Source organism: Peromyscus maniculatus, chromosome 20 (genome assembly GCF_049852395.1).
Source record: "Peromyscus maniculatus bairdii isolate BWxNUB_F1_BW_parent chromosome 20, HU_Pman_BW_mat_3.1, whole genome shotgun sequence".
Lineage (NCBI taxonomy): Eukaryota > Metazoa > Chordata > Mammalia > Rodentia > Cricetidae > Peromyscus > Peromyscus maniculatus.
In genome coordinates, this window is record NC_134871.1 from 18,156,818 (window position 1) to 18,178,262 (window position 21,445).

Consider the following 21,445-nt stretch of genomic DNA (forward strand, 5'->3'; position numbering starts at 1 on the left):
TTTCTAAGCCTGGACTGATACGGGTGCCGAACTAATCCTCAGGGCTCCTAGATGAGGTACCTGACAGAAGTGTCTGGTCATCTCCCCCTCACCTCCTTTCTAGAAAGCTTTGCTGCTGGGTCAGGGGACTCACCACTGCCCTTCTCATACCTCCAATCTCTTAGGACCAGAGGGTACTTCTCCCTCAGGCCCAGAATTCAACATCTGGCTTTAGGCCTTCCGGTGCCTACCTCACAGATGATTTCCTGTGCCCTTTGAGTCAGTCTTCGAGGTCCACGTACTGTCTAGTCATCGGAGGCAGTTCATTAGGGAAATGTCCACACTCGGCCTCTCCCACCTGGATGCCCAGCTTTATACACAGCCGTTCCAGGTATCAGATTTTCAAACATTTCAGTCCACTTTCCCAAACAGTACACACCTGCTTGACCCACCCTGTGTTTCCATTTTTTTTTTAAATGCATTCACTGTTCCTATGTTTTGGCTAGTTCCTTACCCTGTTCTCACAAATGAACAAAAGGCCACAGATGCCAGATAGTGAGTGTGGTTTGAGACACTAACTTACATCTGATTCCCCATTAGACAGGCAGAAAAATACATCCTCCATGCCTCAAAGTCCCCAGGCCCAAACCTCTGCCAGTCCTCTTCACCTGGACTTTGATGTAATTTCTGTTCGTCACTTAAAAGCATCTCTAACTGAAAACTCATTTGCAGAGCCTAGATAATTGGCACACTCCAAACCCAATGAATGCTCATTCCACACTGCCTCAGGTTACCCACTCCCCTCTCTGCCCCAAGTACTCTCTGGGCCCCCTCCTCGGGGAGTGATCTTGCATAATCCCAGCCATTACAGTTTACAGCATCTAAACACCTTAACCATAGCTTAACAATAACACGCATACAATAAGAGGAGGGTGGGTCACTCACACAAGCTCTTACGGGAAAACAGGCAGCTCTCTCCCTGGTAAGAAAAACATGGGTCTCCACCCCACCACAAAAAAAAATCCCAGGATGCCCCAGAATGCAGTTTCTTTTCTTCATGACGTGTGGTAAAACACGTCAGCTGCTCCTTGTTGCTGTGCAGATCACCCAGCATCGGGTCACTGAGAGACAGCAGCGCTTGCTCGCACAGCTGATAGGATTAGGAGACGGTGCTTTGTCAGCCCCGATTGAGTCCAAGACAGCCCCAGAATCCGCAGGTGAGATGCGAGGGAGAGGGAATGCGTAGGACTGGGAGGTGTTGAGATTGCCTAGTGCAAATGTTTCTCTTTGGCAGTGCATCTGTATTGTCTTTTCTCTGAAGTTTGCAGTCTGGGGGAGGTAGGGTCTGTGTCAATAAAAACCTGTTTGTTCTTTAACATTCATCTGACTTCAGCAGCTGGCCACTTACATGTCACAGGATTTTTGTGAGACTCGTGTAAGATTATATTATGTGAGAGGGCTCTGAAAATTGTAAAGTTCTCTGCATATTAAAAAAAAATATAGATCATGTAATTCCAAATTTTACATAAAGAATCCCTAGATCTGGGAAGTAAGTATAGAGACTTTGCTTTCCTCCCAATCCATAACTTGTGATCTCCTATATTTCTTGCCAGGTCTGGGCAGGTATATTATTTAAAAGGGTTCAAGCCTTTAGAAAATATCAAGCAAATGATATTTTCTAAATATCCAAGAAACAGTTTCTTCTTCAAGAAAATGCCACAAAATTACAAAAGAAGACAATAAGTACTTAAGTATAAAATAAAAATGGTGCATAATAATAGGCAGATGAGAGATGAATAGCTTAAACAATATTAGATTAAATCTCTTTGATGCTGTAGCCAAATGTTAAATTTCTCCTAATGACATGAGAAACACTTCAATGAAATTAAAGGCAATGGAGAGATGATTATTTGTAAAACTTGCCTTTTAGAACAGCAGAAAAACAGGCTTGGTTTCCAAAACTACAGAGCCAAGAGGCATCTGAACAGTAAACCATCAGCCTTTCCCTCGGTAAGGTTGCTATGGCGACAGCGAGGCTACTGCAAAGCCTCTCAGTGCCTGCACTTCTGCCTTAGAAGCTTTCGCTGAACACATGTTGGATTTTTTTAGGCACACATCCCACCATTAAATACAAAGACACATTGGAGGCAGCTTTATCCGAGTCATCTGCTAAACACAAGTTTGTATCCGTGTTCTTCATCCTAGACCAGTGGGCCCTGGATGGGGTTGTGGAACTCATTCATTTAGGCATTCATTCATTTGGTAGTTATGCATTGCTGCTACTGTATGGAAGACAGAGTGCCAGGCACTGCCTACAATCCCCGGTGAAGTGAGTGGGCAGTTCTGAAATAGGATCATAACAACAGTTCTCCTAGGGTAAGCACAGGTGGCCTGAGGGGGGGGGGGATTGGGAGGTTTCCTGGAAGAAACTGACTAAAATGAAATGTACTGTCTTTCAGAATGGAGGAGGATGGGTGGATAGAGTGCAAGGAGCATAAACGGGGGGGGGGGGGGAGGGGGGCAGCGGTATGCAGAAGTCTGGAGGGAAAAGAACACGAAACCTCTGGAGAACTGAAGGGCTAGAATTTGAACAACAGTCATTTGTGGAGAGAGCGAGAGCAGCGGGCTGAGAGGATGTGCGAGGGCAGGGAGCACCTGTAGAGAAGAGAGGCAAACACAGCATCCAGAGCTTGAAAGTCCTTGGTGCCATCTTGAGGGGAGGGGTGCTCTGAACACTACCTGCTAGAAAACAGTGAGTCATTTTAGTGGGTTAATGGAGAAGTATGATTTGACTTAGCTTTGCATATAGGGGCCAAGGATTTGCTCAGGAGTGCTTACTTAGCAAACACAAGGCCTTATTCTCCAGCACTACCAAAATAAATAAATAAATAATAAATACACCAAAAACAAACAGGAAAAAAAAAACATTCAAACAAAGTAAAAATCAAGGAAGGCTGTGAGCAATTTGTTTTCCATAAAAGCTTTGTAGATGAAAAAAAAAATGAACTAGTTGGTTAGAAAAGAATATGGGTGAGGGACTGGAAGCAGAAAAAGCTCCAGCTGGCCCACTACCACTACTGAAATAACTCAGAGCAAGCTAGACTGCAAATGAAGATAAGGAGGATGGATGGTGCCCAGGCGTGGTCATGCACAAGTCCTGTTAGCAGGTAGGCAAAAGTGAGGTTTCAGTCCCTAGGAACAGTGATACGGGTCACAGTAGAAGAAGGGGGCTTTAGATGACGTCAGAACTGCCCCTGAGATTCGGATTGGAATAACTCTGTGGACAATTTCAGCTGTTAGGTCCCTACAACCAATTTTCAGTTCTTGGTAGGGAGTGCCGAAGCAACTCTTGATGTCTACAGTGCATTGCTAGCTCACCATTTACAGACTCCGGCACATAAATTTAGAAATAATAAATTGTATGAGTTCTCTTGGGCTGTACCTTGGTGAGGTCCATGGTTAAGACAGTTATGGGTATAGAAAGGATGAAGTAATCACCTCTTCTCCCCCAGAGAGTCCTAAGATTATGTCTCTGTTAAGTAGATAAAAAGGGGATAAGGATTTGTGGAATACAATCTCTTGGGGGTTTTAAGAAGCCAACCAATTGATTCCACTAATCCTCCCACTTCAGGATCTCTGGGAACGCAGGCATTCCTGGGTTTCAGAGTTGGTACCCAAAGGAATACAAACAAGAAGTTGTACCATGTCACCAATAATCACAATCCTTGCACACAGGACCCTAGGGTGTTGAGATGGCTCACCACTCACATTGCTACCTAGAATATTCTCTACCTCTGAGTAGAGGGTGTGTAAGTCATTTTACAAGTTTAAATCTATCACCAGGTAAGACCTGAGCATAGCAAGGTTATCAACTCTTCTGTCCTCAGAGACATTTTGAGCTTTTTAAACATATTTGGCTACACCACAAATGCTTTCTTCTGCCTGTCATATAAAAGACACATGCAGATACTGGACCACCTAAACCTGACCTAGCTGCCCTTGGGGACGTCTGCTTTGTCAGCTGGATACAGCTACTTTGTTTTCCTTCTTTACCCCTCCCAGCTGCCTTCGGGTGGGGGTTATTAGCCCCCGTGTTCACCAAGACGAATTTGAAGAAGGGTCTCTGTTTGGAAGGACCGACGTGCTGCCTTCATCTTGGTTCCCCGGTACAGGTGTCCTGTCCTCTCTACAGTCCATATCAGGGCCTTCTCCACTGTGTCGTCCGGGAGCAGTTGTAGAGCTGGGGTTGGAGCTGTGTGCTCGGCTAAAAAGCCTGGGTATGGGCGCTGGGCTCCTGCCTCCTGGTGTCAGCTGGCTTTCACTACCACCGTAGACCCTTCTGACGCAAATCCCTCCAAGGAGAACCGCAGCCTTGGAAGGAAGTCCTGCAACCCAGACGCTGTGTCAGTCCTGCAGCATTGGTTTGCCTGGGTTCCAGCACCAGGGTACGAGCGCCCCACCTCCCTCGGGCGAGGCCATGGTAGAGAATCATATGTTGACTTAAAACCTAGAGGTCACAGAGGGACAGCGAGTGCGGAGGGTGACTTTCCCTCTTTCTCCATCTTGGCCATCGGGTGTCGCAGCTTTTCTCACCTTCTCCATCCAACTTGCACCACCCTGCCCATCCCGGACCAGGTGCAAAAAAAAAAAAAAAAAGATGGGGACACTCCTGGGCTGGCGATGCTGCGCCTAAGCCTCAGCCTGCCCGCAGTGGGTCGGGCTAGGCTTGCAAGGGAGGGGCGCTGAGAGCGAGACGTGGCGGGCGACCTGGTGGGTGAGGCTCCCGGAGGTGCCGGGCAGCTGTTCCCGGGGCCGCAGGTGAAGGCGGCGACCGGGAGGCGCCTCCGGAGCGGCCGCGAGCGGCGGCACCACGTGTCCGGCGGGGCGGGGCGGGGCGGCGGGCGCGCCCTCGGAGCCGAGCGCGACCGCTGGCGGGGACGCGGCGGACCCGCTGCTGCCGCCGCTCGCAGCCTGGGGCTCACACAGTCTCCTCCTTCGTTCGGTGCTCACAGGTGCCTCCTCCTGGAAGGCGGCGGCGACGGCGGCGCGGGGAGCCGGCAGGCAGCGGCGAGATGGGGCCCCTCCGGGAGAGCAAGGTAAGGAGGGACCCGGTGTGTGGGCACGGTGACAGGGTCCGAGGGGGCTTTCAGTAGAAGAAGACAAGGTGGGTACAGCCTGCCTAGGGGTGAGCCAGGTGAGAAATGGACCCTGGTGTTCAGAGTCCAAGCAATGCGGGGGGTGGGGGAAGTAGGCACTGGAGACAGCAGGGAAGCCCAGGGTCATCGGATGGTGATGGGATGTAGCAGATGGGGAGGTGGCACTACAGGAAGAGATTTGGGGGATTAATATGAGGATTTAAAAGATTGGGTTTAGAGGGTTAATCCTAGCTCCTGAAGATGTGACTTGAGGTGAAGCTTTTAGCGGGTGTCATGTGTTTGCCTGTGCGTATATGTGTGTGATAGTGCAAAGGGAATTTGGTGTATTCGTGACTGAGAAATAAAGACTGCAGCGTGACAGTGACCCAGCTCAAGAGTCTGCAGTATGTATGCCAAGCAGAGTAGCTGGCGTGGGATACCTGCTGGGTGACTGATGGGGCTGGACAGATCCGGAGTCTGGGTGTGGCTTGGATGCAGCACCAGGATGGCATGGATGCCTGAGCCAGGTTCCGGGCTGCAGGGGGTTTTCCCTGTGGAGGAGGCCTCCCAGAGGTGTTCGCTTTGGCCTTGACCCTTCCTGGTAAGCTGTGGAAACAAGCAGGAGGTCATGTTGGGAAATGGCATCTGCTACTTAAGCCAAAGCCTTCCTTCAGTTACAGAGGTTGGAAGGAGCTGTGGAATTTTTGCATAAAAAGCTCTTCCTGGGAATCCAGTATTAACAAGGCGGAGTAGTGGTGACCCTGAAAACTGGTCTGAAGTTCTCTTCTAGCTGATGTACATACAGCCTTTGCCTCTTCCAGCCTCAGCTTCCCCATCTGTTCAGATGAACTTGAATATGTGTCTGTGTTGAAGATTGAGGTGTAAGGATCCATTAAATGAACTAATGGTGGAGAAAAACTTGATTTGTATTACATTTATTTATTTGTGTGGGGAGGCAGTGTGGGTGCCACAGCATGTGTGGAAGTCAGAAAAAGACTTGCAGTCCTCTTCCTCTACCACGTGGGTCCCAAGGGCTAAGCTCAGGTGGGCTGGCTTGACGGAGTACCTGTATCTACTGAGTCTTCTTGGCTATTAAGAAAGAGGACTTGTACATGGAAAACATTGTCAAAATAGACTTCTTATTCATGTTTTAAAGCCAAAGCGTGGCAAGCTGTTAGACATGCCATTTTAAGTAAAGAAAATTTTCTTCTCATGGTTGCCCTTTTGGAAAAAAAACAAAAGCTAGATGTGATGTAAAAGGTGGAGCCATTTTTCTGGGTATTGGATGTGTTTGCTTTTTCTGTTGGCAGCCAGCCTTGTGTACCAGGATATTAATGAATAATTAAGACCCTGTCCGGAAGAGGAGGGAGTTTAAAGATAAGTGTGTATGATCCATTATCTAGTTGGTAAGGAGACAGAAAAACAGAAGTGAGATTGTTAGCTAGTTCAGGCACAACACAAGAATCTAAAGGGAAAAACCAAAAAGCCGGGGTGCACTGTGAGTGATACAGAGCCTTCGAGACCCTCGGGCTTGAATGTGATAGAAAAAGACAGGATGAGAAGGTGAGGCAGGAACGGCTTGGGAGGTGTGGGGTGGATGGCACTTATGCTGATGGGTTCTCTCTCTCTCTCTCTCTCTCTCTCTCTCTCTCTCTCTCTCTCTCTCTCTCTCTCGTGTGTGTGTGTGTGTGTGTGTGTGTGTGTGTGAGAGAGAGAGAGAGAGAGAGAGAGAGAGAGAGAGAGAGAGAGAGAGAGAGGAGGGGGGGAGCTTGTAGACTTGCACTTGTGCTATTTATGGGATCAAAAGGCAAGACTTGGGAGCCTAGTTTCAGCAACTGAGGTACAGACTGCTTGTCTCTTCTGGGAGGGCTCGGTGCTCAGAAATACGACCTCTCAGAAACTGAGCCTTGCAGGAGCAGAGAGAAAATGATTGTTTTCTTTTGGCTTTCCAATTTGGAGAAGGAGCCGAGGGTGCAGCATCAGGAGAAGGAGGTTTCCAGGAGCCGGATTCCCCGCTTGATTCTGCGGCCGCATCTGCCTCAACAGCAGCAGAACAAGGTTTCCCCAGCTTCCGAGTCTCCCTTTTCTGAGGAAGAGAGCCGGGAGTTCAACCCCAGCAGTTCTGGACGCTCAGCGAGGACAATCAGCAGCAATAGCTTCTGTTCAGGTACAGTAGCACTGTGGGCGTCCATGGCAGGGAGACGTGACCTGCAGGTAGACTGTGGCTGATCCTCGAAGCTACAACTAGGCGCTTTGCCAACCACCACAACACGTGCGCTGCCCCTTTCTGGCTGTTGTAAGCTACCAATACAACAGTTTCCTATGCTTGAGCCCAGTTCAATTTCTTATGATTCAGAATGTAAAATTCAACTTCTTCTTTCTATACCTTTAAAGTGTGTTCTTTTATTGAATCTAAAAATTATATTAGTTTGGGTTTTATACTAACAATCTCTATAACTCCATGTACTTTTGATTATGAAATACCTCAAATAAAATAACTTCTAACGAAGTCAAGACCAAGGAGAACTATGCTGCAGGCCTGGCCCTGCAGTGTAGTGGGGAAGAACACAGGCTTATTACCAGCCAGACCTGATTCCCAAGGTGGGCTGGAATCCCAGACCTACCACTTAGAGGCTGTGTGATCTTGATTAAGTTGCTTAAGCTTGGTAAACCTTAGTTGTTACAGCAATAAAATGGGACAATAAATACTGGTTGAGGATTCCTTATCAGAAATGTTTGCTGTTTCAGAGTTCTCAAATTTTTGGAGTATTTGCAGAGAGAGATAGATTGGGGATAGGAGCAAAATCTGAACACAGAATTCATTGATGTTTCATACATACTTCATACACATAGCCCAGATATTTAATGTGCCTACCTTTTATATGTAATCTGTTACATGAACCTAGGCATTCATTTTTCTCCACTCATGGCTGATGGCCTATTTCATTACTTAAAAAGTCCCACATTTTTATAGCATTTTGGATTTGGGTTATTTGTATTATGGATAGAGTTGTTGGGAGGCTCACTCAGTGAGACTGCTCACCTAAGTGCATCCCTAGTGTAGAGCCTGGCTTATGGAGAGCTTTAATTTCTGATGGTTCTTAATGTCATGAACTACAGTTGTCTCTCCAACACATAATGAAGAGGGTTTTTTGTTTTGTTTTGTTGTTGTTGTTTTTTAAGTCAGAAGCATCCTTAATGGACACCACACAGTTCCTCAAATGCTGCTGGTTCTAGTGGACAGCCCCTGTGGTACTGAGGCCTGTAACTTAAAAGGGCATGGGTCCTTTCTAAGGAAATTTGGATGAAATTTAAAGTATTGACTGTGTTATTACAACAAGGATGTAATTTTGTAATGCACAAAGTTTTCAAACTTACTAAAAGAACATGTGTAAGAGGGGTAAGTGGATCTGTATGCTATGACCAATGCTCTAACTTAGCAGGGCGGAGCATTCCACTATGTGTAAAGCAGAAATTGCACTTTTTTGATCAATGCAACTTTGGCCTTATGGCCTTCATTCACAAGATGATCCTATTTTGTATATATGTTATATTTTAGGAATGTAGCCATCTACTGTTTAAACGCTGTTCCCCTGTGAAGCTTCAAATCCTTTCCTTCATTCTAAAACAAAGACATCACCATGTTTTTTTCTGAAATGTATTTCCTTCCATTTGAATGAACAAATCTAGTTAAAAGAAAACTCACTTGTGGCTGTGTGATACTCTCCTGAGATGAAGAGGATGAACGTAAAGCTAGTGGAGCCATGGTTGTTTATTTGAACACCACTGTAGAGTTTGGAGTGCACTCTAAGCATGGATGGGGCATGACTTCCAGCTTTGTGTGTGTAACTGGACTCCAAACTTATTCCTGTAGCCTTTTCACATACTAGCACTCTCTGCGACTGATTCAAGGTGAGCGTTTGTCAGAAGCTAAGTAGTTAGTCAACACAACAGAAAAGTGAACAAACGTATTTTACAAAATATAAAAGCAAACCAATGAAACTGTTCATTTCAGTTATGAGTCTTGTCTCTCCCAGACTTTATTTCCCGAATCATACCTTCTTCCCCGAAGACCTGTCTCTCATGAAGACCATAATGGTAGACATGAAAATCGAAAGGAGATATTGATTTTTCTGCCATTAACTGGCTGAGAATTGAGTGGCAGACACATATAATTATGGGTGTCCACAAACCAGCTTTTCAATCCTTAGCCTTGCGCCTCATCTCCAGATAGGATTCCTTCCACTCCTGAGTCCCTCCCTCATCTCTCCCCAGCGTCCCATGCTGGCAATTCCCGGAGGTTTGGGTCTGCTGCCTTCCCTGTCTTAAGTTCCTTTCCTGCAGAGCACTGATGAGCTCTACAAAGGCTTTTGAGTGCTGAACTGACTGAAATTGACAGCAGCAAAGCCTTTGGGGGCATGTTAATGATGCTTCAGGAGGTCAGTCAGCGGGTGGAAAATAAATGGGTTTGGTTCTATGGGGAACACTAAAGCCGCCGAAGGCAGTGAGGTAAAGAATGTAAAGCATGTCCAGCCAGCAGGGGGAATAGCTGATTTCAACCCAGACACTGGAATACTGAGGCCAGAATATGCCCGACCTAGTCACAGCAGTTATACCAGACAACAAGCACCAATGTTGACACAGGTTTAACTATGCCATTATCTGCCCACATGAAACCAGACCACTTACGGTGGTCAGCCATGTATGAGCCTCTCAACATTAGTATTTGTTCCTTATGAGCTCTTACATTCAGTACTATGAAGGGACCATGGGGAGTTATAGAAATTCTAAAATTTGGAACTGAAAATACAGAGGAAGGTGTTACTCAAATGTCCTTTCTGAGATTTAACTTGAACATTACATTTTTTTTCCTAAGTGTGGTATCAGAAGCGTTAATTGCAAAGAGCATTATCAGTTCTAAAATATTCAAGTTTTGAAAGATAATAAATTTACAGGATAATAAGTTTATATACAGCTAAAGTTACTTAATATACAAGATTATCCCTTATTTTGATAGACTGACATTCCTATCATTAATATAAAAAGTTTCATAGCAGATAATCCTTATACTTTGACAAAACAATGAGAACTCTGTTAGTGTTTTCTCTATGCCCACTATATGTTTTTCTACTAAGTTTGTTGATCAACAAAATTAAAAGTCTGACACCATTTCCAAAGTGACCAGCACACCTTTACCTAGGGTCTCTTTTCCCTCCTGGACTCCACTGTCATTCTCCTTTCCTCCCAGGGGAGCCTTGGCAAAGGAGCATTTAATGGCTGGATAAGAACATGCTAATTTGCAGGTCATGTCTGTCTCATTTGGAGGGAAGGAATTGTGTGTGACCTTTCCCCAATCATTTGGGGTGTGTCCCCAAAGAGCTTTTTCTCTGAGTGGCTGCTTGTGGGTGGAGTCTCTGAGGATGAGTATATGCTTTGCATTTCATCAGCACATGGATGTCTTCATATATGGGCATCATTCTAGAGCTAAAGTAGACCCTTTGGAACAGTTCATATCCTGTTGTAGGCTTTGACTGCAGTTGGAGACGGCTAAGGCCAGGCCTTATTTTGTATACTACAAATAGAATATTGTGGATTCTTAGCCTTATGTAAATAATACACAAGAAGTACAGTTGATATTGTTAGTGGGAATGCAACACCTGCTTTCTTGTGCTGCTGTTCTACTCAAGCCAGGGTTTTGTCTCATTGAGAATATGACTTTGGAAGAGCATCACCATTCCTCTGCCGGGGTCGTCTTCCTTGTTTCTAACGTGCCCATAAGAAGTGGTGAAGCCCACAATGGCAATCTGTGTTTTGAATGTAGCCCACTGAATCTAGGCTTCTATTTATTTTTTCTCCCTTTTTGTGGGGGTGGGGGGCGTGCTGTTTTTATTTATTTATTTATTTATTTATTTATTTATTTATTTATTTATTTATTTATTTATTTTAATTCTTCAAACCCGTTATTTTATTTTTTTGAGATTATAATGTCATCATTAACCCCTTCCCTTTCCTTCCTGCAATTCCTCCCATATACCCTTCTTTGCTCTTTCAAATTCATGGCCTCCTTTGGTTTTGGTTTGGGGCTTTTGTTGGTGGTGGTGGTGGGGATTGTGGTTTTCTTGTTTGGTTGGTTTTTGTTGTTGTTGTTGTTTTGGTTATTAATGACTTGTTGGTCATTTTATCATGACCCTGGCTGCCCTTAGGAAAGCTGGTGATGTAGGTGAATGTGAGGTACAGCCATCAGTCACCTGCCATAGTTAGCAGCCTGCTGTGCATTCCTCCTTGCTTAGTTGAGGCAATAATTACCCCCTTAGAATTGGAGGCAGATGGACTGCTGGGTTTTAAGCTAGTTCTCCACAGGGAGCCTTGTAAACATGGCAGGTGGAACAGATTATGCATACAGAACACTGGTTGTTTTATGGGATACCAATAATTTCTCAGAATTCCCTTCATGCTTCTGATTGTACATGTGGAAATGAGATACATGGACAAGTTTATAAGTTCTGCCAAGGAAAACATCTACCAAAGAATCAGATTCAGACTTTCTTTGCCATCTAATCTCAGGTGAGGTATTGGCAGAAGGTATTTGAGTTTTTACAGTAGCTTGGGTGAAATCTTGGACTGGCGATGACCTCGAGGTAACCATCATTGCTGTTTGCCGCAGAACAATTAAGGCAAATTAAAACCTGCTTAACACCGCTGAGGCATGGCAGAGCCATCAGAAATTTGCCAGGCCTTGCCAGGCAGAAATAGTTTCTGCTTTGCTTTTGTCTGGCTTGAGAATACTCAACATCTGGATAAAATGAGCCTTTGAACGTGATGATTAGAATCGAGATGAACTGCTTCAAGCGACGTAAGCTGTAATACCAAATTATACTATCATTGAATGACTGCCAACCTGCTGTGAACTGAAAAACAAAGACCCTAAGAACTGAATAGCACTTGAATGGGTCTGGGGGCCTAAACACCATGGTGTATAATACATATTCCAAGTACACAGCTTCTTTGGCCACATAAACATATACCTAGTGGAATAGGTTATGAGTGTTAGGCTTATAGGCAGTATTTCTTGTTATTACAAACAGAGGAGATAATAACAAACTTTTTCCATCCAATTAAAAAAATCCTTAGAAATGGTGACTGGTTAATCATACTGAAGGAATTGAGTCACATCTAAGGGTAGAAGATTGCACCCAAACTGAAGAACCAGTACATTCTAAAGCTCTCATCATGACAGTTTCAGATTATGTTGCCTGTCTGATTTAAAATCCCCAGTAAAACTTTACTTGTTTAAAATGTGGACATTTGGGCTCCTTCCTAAGACTGTCATCCCGGACCTTGAGAGCCTGAGAATCTACATTTTACAGGCTTACTCGATTATTCTCATGCATGCTGAAGGCTTGGGCTCATAAGCTTATGGTCTGTGTCATGTGAGTGTATGCAGGCAGCAGGGAGGGGGTGATGCCCCAAATCTCACTGTGAAATACACAAATATGGGAGATGGTGGAGCTGGCAGCCACTGGCTATGGGGTAAAAGAAACGCTCCAATATCCCCCAAAATTACAGTTTCTGGCTTTGTAGAGACAAACATCTCACATACCTAGTCTTGCAATGATGGTACTTACATTTATGTAATGGGTTTAATTTGTGCCAAAATGGTAGAAAAATAAAGGTGGGAGAAAGGATTTTCTTTCTCTTCCTGTGTAATCCACTCTCTGGATTTGCCTTCTGTACCTACACTTTTTATTCTCTCACTTTTGTTTCTTTGAGATGAGAATGACTCGTAGCAGACTTCTAGTGAGTGTGTGGGGCACACCTAGAAAGAAGCCCATACACTCTGTGGCTACAGTGAAAGAAGTAAAGGAAGAGAAACTGACACCAGATGTATCAGGACATCCATCCATACAAGTTCCCGACAGCACACATTTATCCAGTAAGCATTTATGAGATGCTTGCTCAGGATGAGGAGCTGTGCTGAGACTACAAGATTGAATGAAACACAGGGATTAAAAAGACCATTTTTTTTTTTTTGTCCTTAACTCCGATGCCTAAACAATAGGTCGATCAGTCTTTAGATGTGATTCCTATACTGTTCGTTTTACTTGCTCATTTCATGTCCCTGCCCTTTTACCCATATCCACACACACCCCTGCCCTGTAATTTGAACTTCTTCCACTTACTGTCAACATTGGCCTCTCACATTTCCTATGTCCAACCTTTCAAAGATGTAACATTTGCTAGCATGGTGTGCTGAATAAACATAAACTTTGACATTAGCAGACTTCACTAAAAGCTTGAAATGGGATAGAAGCAGCTTTGACTAGACTAGGAAGGGCTTATATTCCATGTAAAGCACTTGATGTGTGAGGTTAAGTGTCCGTACTAAAATCAGATCAATGGCGTAGACTAATGAAAGACACTAGAGGGGACTTTAAAACTAGGTAGTATGTGTGTTACTTCCACGGGCATTCAGAATCTTAATACAGCTTTGTAATTAACTCTATGGGCCAGATAACATAGATCAATAGCCAGCTATGGTGCGTGGGCTGCTATTTCACAGTTCTCAAATATCTTGCAAAACCAATGCAGAGTTTTTAGCAGGGAGGAATTATGGCCAGTTTTCTAATTTAGAAAATTCTCTGTTTCTGTGGTGGGTCAGTGGATGTAGGGGGCATGAGATAATGGTGAAGAGCTTGCCTGGCTCTACAGTTACTGTGGCAGTACAAGCAATGATGAATCAAATGATAGGTGTGAACTTTGGAGCCACAATGAGTAGGTCTTGGATACCAGTTGCATGTGGAAGGGAAAGGAGTGGTCTTATCTCGATTTCTACTAAATGAATACAGTGGAATAGCAGGATTGGGAAAAAGGAAGAAGTTGAGTTAATTGTTCACTTTAGATTTGATTGCATTAAAGAGAAAAGCAGAAACCTTCAATACTATTCTAAGATGGCAACAGCTGAACTTCATGGATGGGTACGCAGAGAAGGAAGTTTAGGGGGCAACCTTGAGTAGAATGCCATAGGGGGAAACAGGCAAAAAAGGAAAGCAAGACACCCCCACCCCCACCCTGCCCAAGGCTGGATATGTAGAGAGAAGAAAGAATCCAAATAGTGGTGTCTCTGAGTCCACAGGAAGGAGAGTTTCCAGAGGAAAGGGACCAGCAGGTTCAGAGGCCACAGCTAGACTAGAAAAAGGTGGGCTGTAGCCAGAGAAATGGCTCACTGATCAAGAGCAAGTACAGCTCTTGCAGAGAACCCAGGTTCAGTTTCTAGAACCCACATCAGGCAGCTCAAAATTGCCTGTTACTCTAGCTCTAAGGGACCCAACACCCTCTTGTACACCTTCATGTGCATAAGTTGACATATACACAAATAATTAAAAATAAAACTTCAAGAAAAAGTTGCACTAAATAGTTATCCAGGAGTAGACGTCAATGATGCCATAGTTACCCAGGAATAGGTAACAATGATCACCAAGGAAAAACTGTAGAAAACTGTTGTGAAGCCCAACCCAAATCACAGGAGGCTGGAGCCTGGGTCCTGAGAGAAGGGTGGTAAATAGAGAAAGCTCAGTTTATCCAGAGCTTGACTGGGGAGGGAGCAAATAAAACATAATAAATATTGCATCATTATCAGACAACAAGTACTTGATGAAGGTTTTAGACAATAAAGGAAGAGGAAGAGATACTAAAAGTAGTGGTATCTATAAAGCTGGATATGGGTCTGAGTATATTGCTGGATAGCTATTCCTAACCCAAATCTGAAGTACTCCAAAATCTGAACCTTTGCAAATGTTTATGCACATTCCAACATCCAGAGAAAATTCAGAACATAAAATACTCTGGACCCAGGCATTTTGGAAAAGATATATTGAGACTGGAGTAGCAAAATATAGAGTGAATGCAATTCAGAGCCTGGGTCATTTGCCCATGTTATGCTTCTTCTATCATATTGCCTGACTCCCTAGAACCGTGCATTCATGAGCACACTCAAGGGAAGAATTATCACCAATTTAAGAAGGTCTGTTGAGAAGGGGACCCAATTCCAGTCATTCTTGAAGTAAAAACCCAGTGTCCGTATTAACGCTTTTGTCAAATTAAGGCAACATTCCTGTGTTGGGGAGTCCAGTGTCTCCAAACATCAGAAGACTTAAATTCCATAGAGAAGTTACATCTCAGTGCTGTGGGTAACTGGTAGACAGAAATTCAGAGAACGCTCCCCTCAAAAGTTGGCATGTAAAACTTTGATGCTATGTAAGAGTTTGAGAAGCAGAGAGTGGCATGACAGAGAGGGAAATCAATGTATGTAAAGGTCCAAAGTCGTTAAAGTGTTCAGTATATAGAGGGAACTGTGAGGAATACTGCCCTCCCCGCTCAGTTGCACAACCCCGAGCAAACCCAACAGCTCAGAGTATAAGCCAGATGTTCAGCAACGTATTTCCCAGGCTGACTTGACATCAGCCACCATCCTACTTCACACGCAGGTGGTTTTATTCTCAGAAAGTTCTCCCAGCTGGCTGATTGGAGACAGGGCAAGTTCAGGTAGACAAAGCTTGGGGGCAAAGCAGCTGCCCCAGACCTTCCCTACTCTTCTCCTGGCCCATCTCCTGCTTTGAGGGTGCAGCTCAGCTCCTCTCTGCATGAGAAAAGATCCCTCTGACTGGATAGTCTTCAAGCACTGATAGATCAGCAACCTTGCCTGGGAGTCTCTGTGTGTGTGTGTGGGGGGGGGGGGGGGGGTTGTAGGAGAGAGAGGCCAGAAACTTGTCTTTACAGAGAACTCAAACCACTTGGCAGCGTCTGCCTGAACTCATTCTGAAGCCCATCCCAGAAGAGCCTACCTCCTTCGCTTAGCATGCATGCTCTTGTGTGTTTCTCTGGGTTCTTCCCCTTCAAAAACGAATGTCATCTTCCTTCTGTCTTCTGTGTGGTTGCCTGTGTGGGTGGGTGGGGGAGGGGTGGGTTTCCCAGGAAGCGCTAGCCAGACTTTCAGAATTCTAGAGGCCCTGTGGATCCTAAAGCTTTCCTCCTATGTAATCTGTGGTATTTGAGGGGAGGTATTCTAAGTCTCATGAAAAAGTATTTTATAATTAAATGGAAACTGACAAAAATGTTCCTTCTTAAGTGTGGAAGGGCGTCTATCAGAATAAGATAAGGTTTCACTTCTAAAACTGGCTCTGTCTTGCTTCTGGCCAGGCTGTGCTCATTGGTTGGGTAAATATGTATAGAGCTCATGTTCTAGGAGAGGCATTGTTCTAATGGATAAACTGGAGCAATGACAATCCCAGCAGGGCCCCTGGCAGGTGCATTCTGACCAGTATCCACACCTGCCATTGCTTGTCAACATGCAGAAATCCCTTCATTCACATCACTCTGTGGTGACACAATGGTCTGCTAAGGGGCATCTCTTATCTAAACCATTCTTCTGTAATTGTTCATTTTGTCTCTGAAGCTACCTTTCATAATTCTGACTTTTGCTTTATGACTGTCATAGGAATTAGACTCCTTAGGAGCATGTTTCTTCTTTCACTTTCCTCTTTCCTTTTCCTCCTCAGTTTTTCTTCCCCAAGACAGAGTTTCTCTGTGTAGCTTTGCACCTTTCCTGGAGCTCGCTTTGTAGACCAGGCTGGCCTCAAACTCACAGAGGTCCACCTGGCTCTGCCTCCCAAGTGCTGGGATTAAAGGCATGCACCACCACCGCCCGGCCCTCCTCATTTTTTAAGGTCATTTGTTTAACATGAGAAAGGTCCAACTCTTATCCTCCATCCCTAGCATTCACCAATATAAGCATATATTAGGGCGGGAAGATGGCTCATTGGTTAAGAGCACTTGCTGCTCTTGCAGAGGCCCTGTGTTGGATTCTGGGCACCCACATCAAGTGGCTCTGGCTCCAGGGGATCCACACCTCAGACCTCTGCAGACACCTGTGCTCATATGCACATACCCACCTGCAGACACACACATATACACATTAATTAAAAATAGAAAAAAAAGCAAATCTTTAAGAACGCATTATTACCTAGAACAAGTCTTTGTTTCCAAAAACAAGTCTCAAATCTTGCAAATGATGAGAATACCATGAGCATTCTAGTTTTTCCTCCTTTCTTCTGTTTTGTGCCTTGCTTTATTTTGTCCACTGCTGTCTTTAGGTTTTCAGTATGAGAAGAACTAGAGGGAAGGGGAAGTACATTGCTACAGCACAGTTTACTATGATCTAGGCAGTCCCAGAAAGGTTTAGGGCTTTCTTAATATTGAGTTCTGGAGACTTGAGAACTGGCTTCCTGGTCTATCTCCATCTCTTCCCTTCTGTTAGCCCAGGCTTTCCTTCTTCCCACACACTCCTATCTATTTTTACTTTTTAAAAATAATTAAAGAAAAAAAATCTGAGCCTTGAAGAAATTATGAGCTAGAAAGTGTAAATGAATGCACATTGATAAAGAGAAGGAAGTTCAGGAAGATCCATTACTGCCTAAAACAGCAGTTCTCAATCCATGGGTCATGACCCCTTTTCAAGTTGAAAGACCCTTTCACAGGGGTCACCTAAAACCATTAGAAAACATATATCTGCAATTCATAACAGTAGAAAAATTGCAGTTATGAAGTAGCAAGAAAAATAGTTTTGTGGTTGGGGGTCACCATACCATGAGGAACTATATTAACAGCATTAGGAAGGTTGAGAACCACTGGCCTAAAGCTTTCATGACAGGTGGATTCAGCATCCCCCTTCCAAGTTCACCTACCTCTCCAGCTTCCTAGTTTCAGCTCCTTCTCCCCAAGAATATCTAGGTAAATGTGTTCCTCATACTATATTAAATATTTTGCCATGATATTTTCTCACCAGATTCCTTTTCCAGGGACAAGTTAAGCAACCTGAGTCTTGGGAGGAAACCAAGTCACAGGCCCTGTTTTGTGTAAGGTCCCTGGTCCTCCATCTGAGAAAATGAACAGACTTTTTCGTGTATCATCCCCTATGCTGCCCAGTACTTCACCCAAGGACTTTTAAGGGAGAACCCAGGGCTCCAAACTAGCTCAGAAATCCTGGGAATGTTCACATGTGAGATGATTATTTTTGTCTCCAAGAAACAAGGGAAGCGTCCACTAAATAATTACCCCAATGTCCACTTGTTCTGGGAGACACAGGTTCCAAGGCTGAGGGTGAGATGTTCATCTGAGTTACTTGGACAAGCTATGTCCATCAGCATCCACAAAGTTCCACAGCATTAAGAGAAATAGAGAAGTTCCCCTAGCCCCTCCTCTCTGCAGCTACCACCCCATCCCTCTGCTCTTCCTCACAGTCACCAGAACTCTTGTCTCAACAATTTGCCCTCAACTAATGTGTGAGTGGCCATGCTGCAAGCCTTATGTTCCCTTGTCCCGCCTTTCCCTTGGTCCCTCACTGATGCTCCACACAACCATCTTCTGCCTTAGCCTTTGTACCCCTTCCTCCCCTGGGGACCTCCTGCCTGTCAGGTCATTCCTTAGCCACCCTGTTCTCTCACCCTGGCTTACCCCAAGGGTTTTTATCTAATCTGTGTTTTTATGTACCTGTCCTGTGTGATGATATTCAACCCACCCTTGAGCTTGAGGCTCAAGCACCCAGGTGTCTGTTCCACATCTCAGTGCTGTGTTTCATTCATCCCTCAATTTTACCACAGTAAAATCAGAATATTTTATTTCACTATTGACAGTTTCATAAACTCATTTTTCTTCATCCAGGAATGAGCCACCACATTACCACTTCAAGAAAAAAAATATAGAATATAATCTTGTTGCTTTCCCATTTTTCATTGTCATAAATAAGTGTTTTCCATTATTTTTCCAAATATAGTTTTCAATACATCTACTTTTCTCAATTTTTACTATTAGCATCCCAATCAGACCACTGCTGCTCCTCATTTGTACTGCAGGAGTGGCCCTTCGGTGGGTTTATTTGCCTCCGATCTTTTGTTCCTAAAGCAGGCACACAGCATAGTGTTGAAGGAGACCCAGGTCTTGCCTCTGTGGATTCAGACCATGGCTTTACCCACTCATGAATCACAAGCTTGGGAAGGTGCCAGTCTTGTATGTGACCAGGAAGTCATGCTGACAATAGTGACTATCTGAGGGGGACATTGGATTAAGTTAGTGAAGATCTGTATTAAGTGCTTAAAACAGTACTTAGTCCTTATCATGTATTATCACTAACGCAACCTGCTCTTCATCAGCACAAACCAGATTGTGTCATTTCATGCTTAATGTGCTGAGATACTTGAGATGTGCTTAATGATTCCTACAGGCTTACACATGCTTGGACTTCAGCCTTCCTCCAACTTCAGTATTACCCATTGTTCCCATCAGCCACCTGTCAGTTTCCTTAAGGTGCCATATCCTTTATTATCTCAGGATTTCCTTTGCCTGGAACTAATTTATCTATCTATTCTCTCTCTCTCTCTCTCTCCTCTCTCTCTCTCTCTCTCTCTCTCTCTCTCTCTCTCTCTCTCTCCCCTCCCCCCCCCATCTCAACTCAAATTATCTCTTTCGGAGCTTTCCATGACAAGCTGTCTAATGAGGCCCCTCCTACTGTTTAGTCTATACAATGCCATCCAGTGTGCATCATTAATAGTACATTACACTCCTAAGTACCCTCTTTACATATTTTTCTACTTCCTTATCTGCTGTCTGTTTTCACTACTACAATGCTAACTTCCCAGGGGAGAGCTTTCAATGTTGGTCCTCATGGCATCTATATAGAATACCTGACACCCACTTGGAAACCAGGAATTATTATCAGAAAGGATGGATTGATGAGCTTATCATATCTGAACACTGGACAATAATTATACTTCGTATAATTCTGAAACAAAATTAGTGTAGAGTCTTATACACATGTGAGTTCCTACTATGAAAAGATGCTGATGCTATGTGAATAAAATTAAAGGTCAAAGTTTTCTACAAAAACATTGAATGCAAAAGTATGCTTTCTGTGCAAATGGCTCATATGTGGAGGCAGAAACATTGCCTTCACAGAAATATGGAAGCATTCCTTGTCTTAAATTTTTGTGGTCTGCTTATTATGGGATGACTGCTTTCTGACAGATTGCTTTGTCTGTTTTTAATTTGAGCATTCTGAGAACTGCTGGTGTTTCCTCTCAGAACAGGCTCAAGTACAAAAATGAAAAGAAAAATAAGAATATGGCAATGTTTAAAAGATACATGTTTTTTCATACAACTCTGAGTCAATTTCTGAGTCTCCGTAAGTAGAAAATTCTGTTCTCAGAGCCCCAGGTCCTCCATCTCTAAGACATTATTAGAATTACATGATAGATGTAAGTGTCCTACTTTCTTGCCTCACCAAGACTGGTCCCTTCAGTGTATGGTGTGTGGCTAGAATTAGACCTGGTTCATATTAATCATGAGTTTAAGCTTTGATATTTTATATATATTCATCAAACTACCTTCAAATATAAATATAGCATTTGGCACATAGTCGGTACTCAATAACCACTTGTTGAATGAATGTAAACCAATAATCCTTTGTGAGAATGAAGCAGATTTCCATAGTATTCCAAGTAATGCTCCCTTACAATGACAGTGATTCTCCCCGAACTTGCATAACCAAGTGTAACCGAATGTCTCAGGACATTAGGGTACAAAAGCCGCATTTTCTTCTGACTGATGTTAAACTTAAATGTGTCTCCTGGGATTGTTTAGTTCAACATCTTGGAACGCAAATGAGCTCTGAGATTTTCTATTTCAAGTGGGGACCAGGAGGTTTAAAGAGATACTTCTAAGACTTTGGCAGAGTGTTTTCTTTGTAATCTCTGAGAGTTTGTGGGTTTGCTTTGGTTTGCTTTAGTTTCCTTTTGTTGCTTTGGTTTCTCCAGACAAGGTTTCCCTGTGTAGCCCTGGCTGTCCTGGAACTCACTGTAGACCAACCAGGCTGGCCTCAAACTTAGAGATCCATTGCCTCTTGATTGCTGGAATTGTGGCTTGTACAACCACACCCAGGTCTGGGAGGTGGTGATTTAGTGTTGTAAAATTCTAACAATTCTATGTAATTGGTGCAAGAGCATTTAAGTAGGGCTTGGCTATCATAGTTCCTACCAGATATGTTTGGTGATACTGGTTGTTAGGCATACTTGTTAAAGATCAGGAAATTTTATAACACAAATCCATACACACATATAAACATTTTGGTGATATTAAGATTTAAATTGTATAAATTAACTTGCCAAAATATTTGTTTCTTTCCAATTTCTATGTAAAAGCATTGGAAACATATTAAAATGACTGATTTCCTAAAAAATATAATAAAATAAAAGTTACTATCTAACATTGACATTGAACATTGT

General features: G+C 43.8%; 1 protein-coding gene and 1 pseudogene across 11 annotated transcripts in view; one reads left to right on the forward strand and one right to left on the reverse strand.

Annotated features, from left to right (window-relative positions):
• The window catches only part of LOC102914429 (nonsense-mediated mRNA decay factor SMG5 pseudogene), a 124,781-nt pseudogene extending 123,736 nt beyond the window's left edge, over positions 1–1,045 (reverse strand). For 2 of the 5 annotated variants that reach the window (XR_013046339.1, XR_013046335.1), the window contains exon 1: positions 925–1,045. The product of XR_013046339.1 is annotated as a nonsense-mediated mRNA decay factor SMG5 pseudogene, transcript variant X5 (transcript). Of the gene's footprint in view, positions 1–230 lie in introns of all 5 variants that reach the window. The other 3 variants (XR_013046340.1, XR_013046338.1, XR_013046341.1) reach the window with 3 other exon arrangements.
• The window catches only part of Sybu (syntabulin), a 110,902-nt gene that overhangs the window by 32,086 nt on the left and 57,371 nt on the right, over positions 1–21,445 (forward strand). The window contains exons 1-3 of one of the 6 annotated variants that reach the window (XM_006978694.4): positions 1,087–1,196; positions 4,992–5,075; positions 7,077–7,281. In XM_006978694.4, the coding sequence (XP_006978756.2) occupies positions 5,052–5,075; positions 7,077–7,281 (229 nt within the window). In that variant the 5' untranslated portion in view covers positions 1,087–1,196; positions 4,992–5,051. Of the gene's footprint in view, positions 1–1,086; positions 1,197–4,876; positions 5,076–7,073; positions 7,282–21,445 lie in introns of those variants that run through there. The other 5 variants (XM_015997401.3, XM_006978693.3, XM_015997404.3 and 2 more) reach the window with 5 other exon arrangements.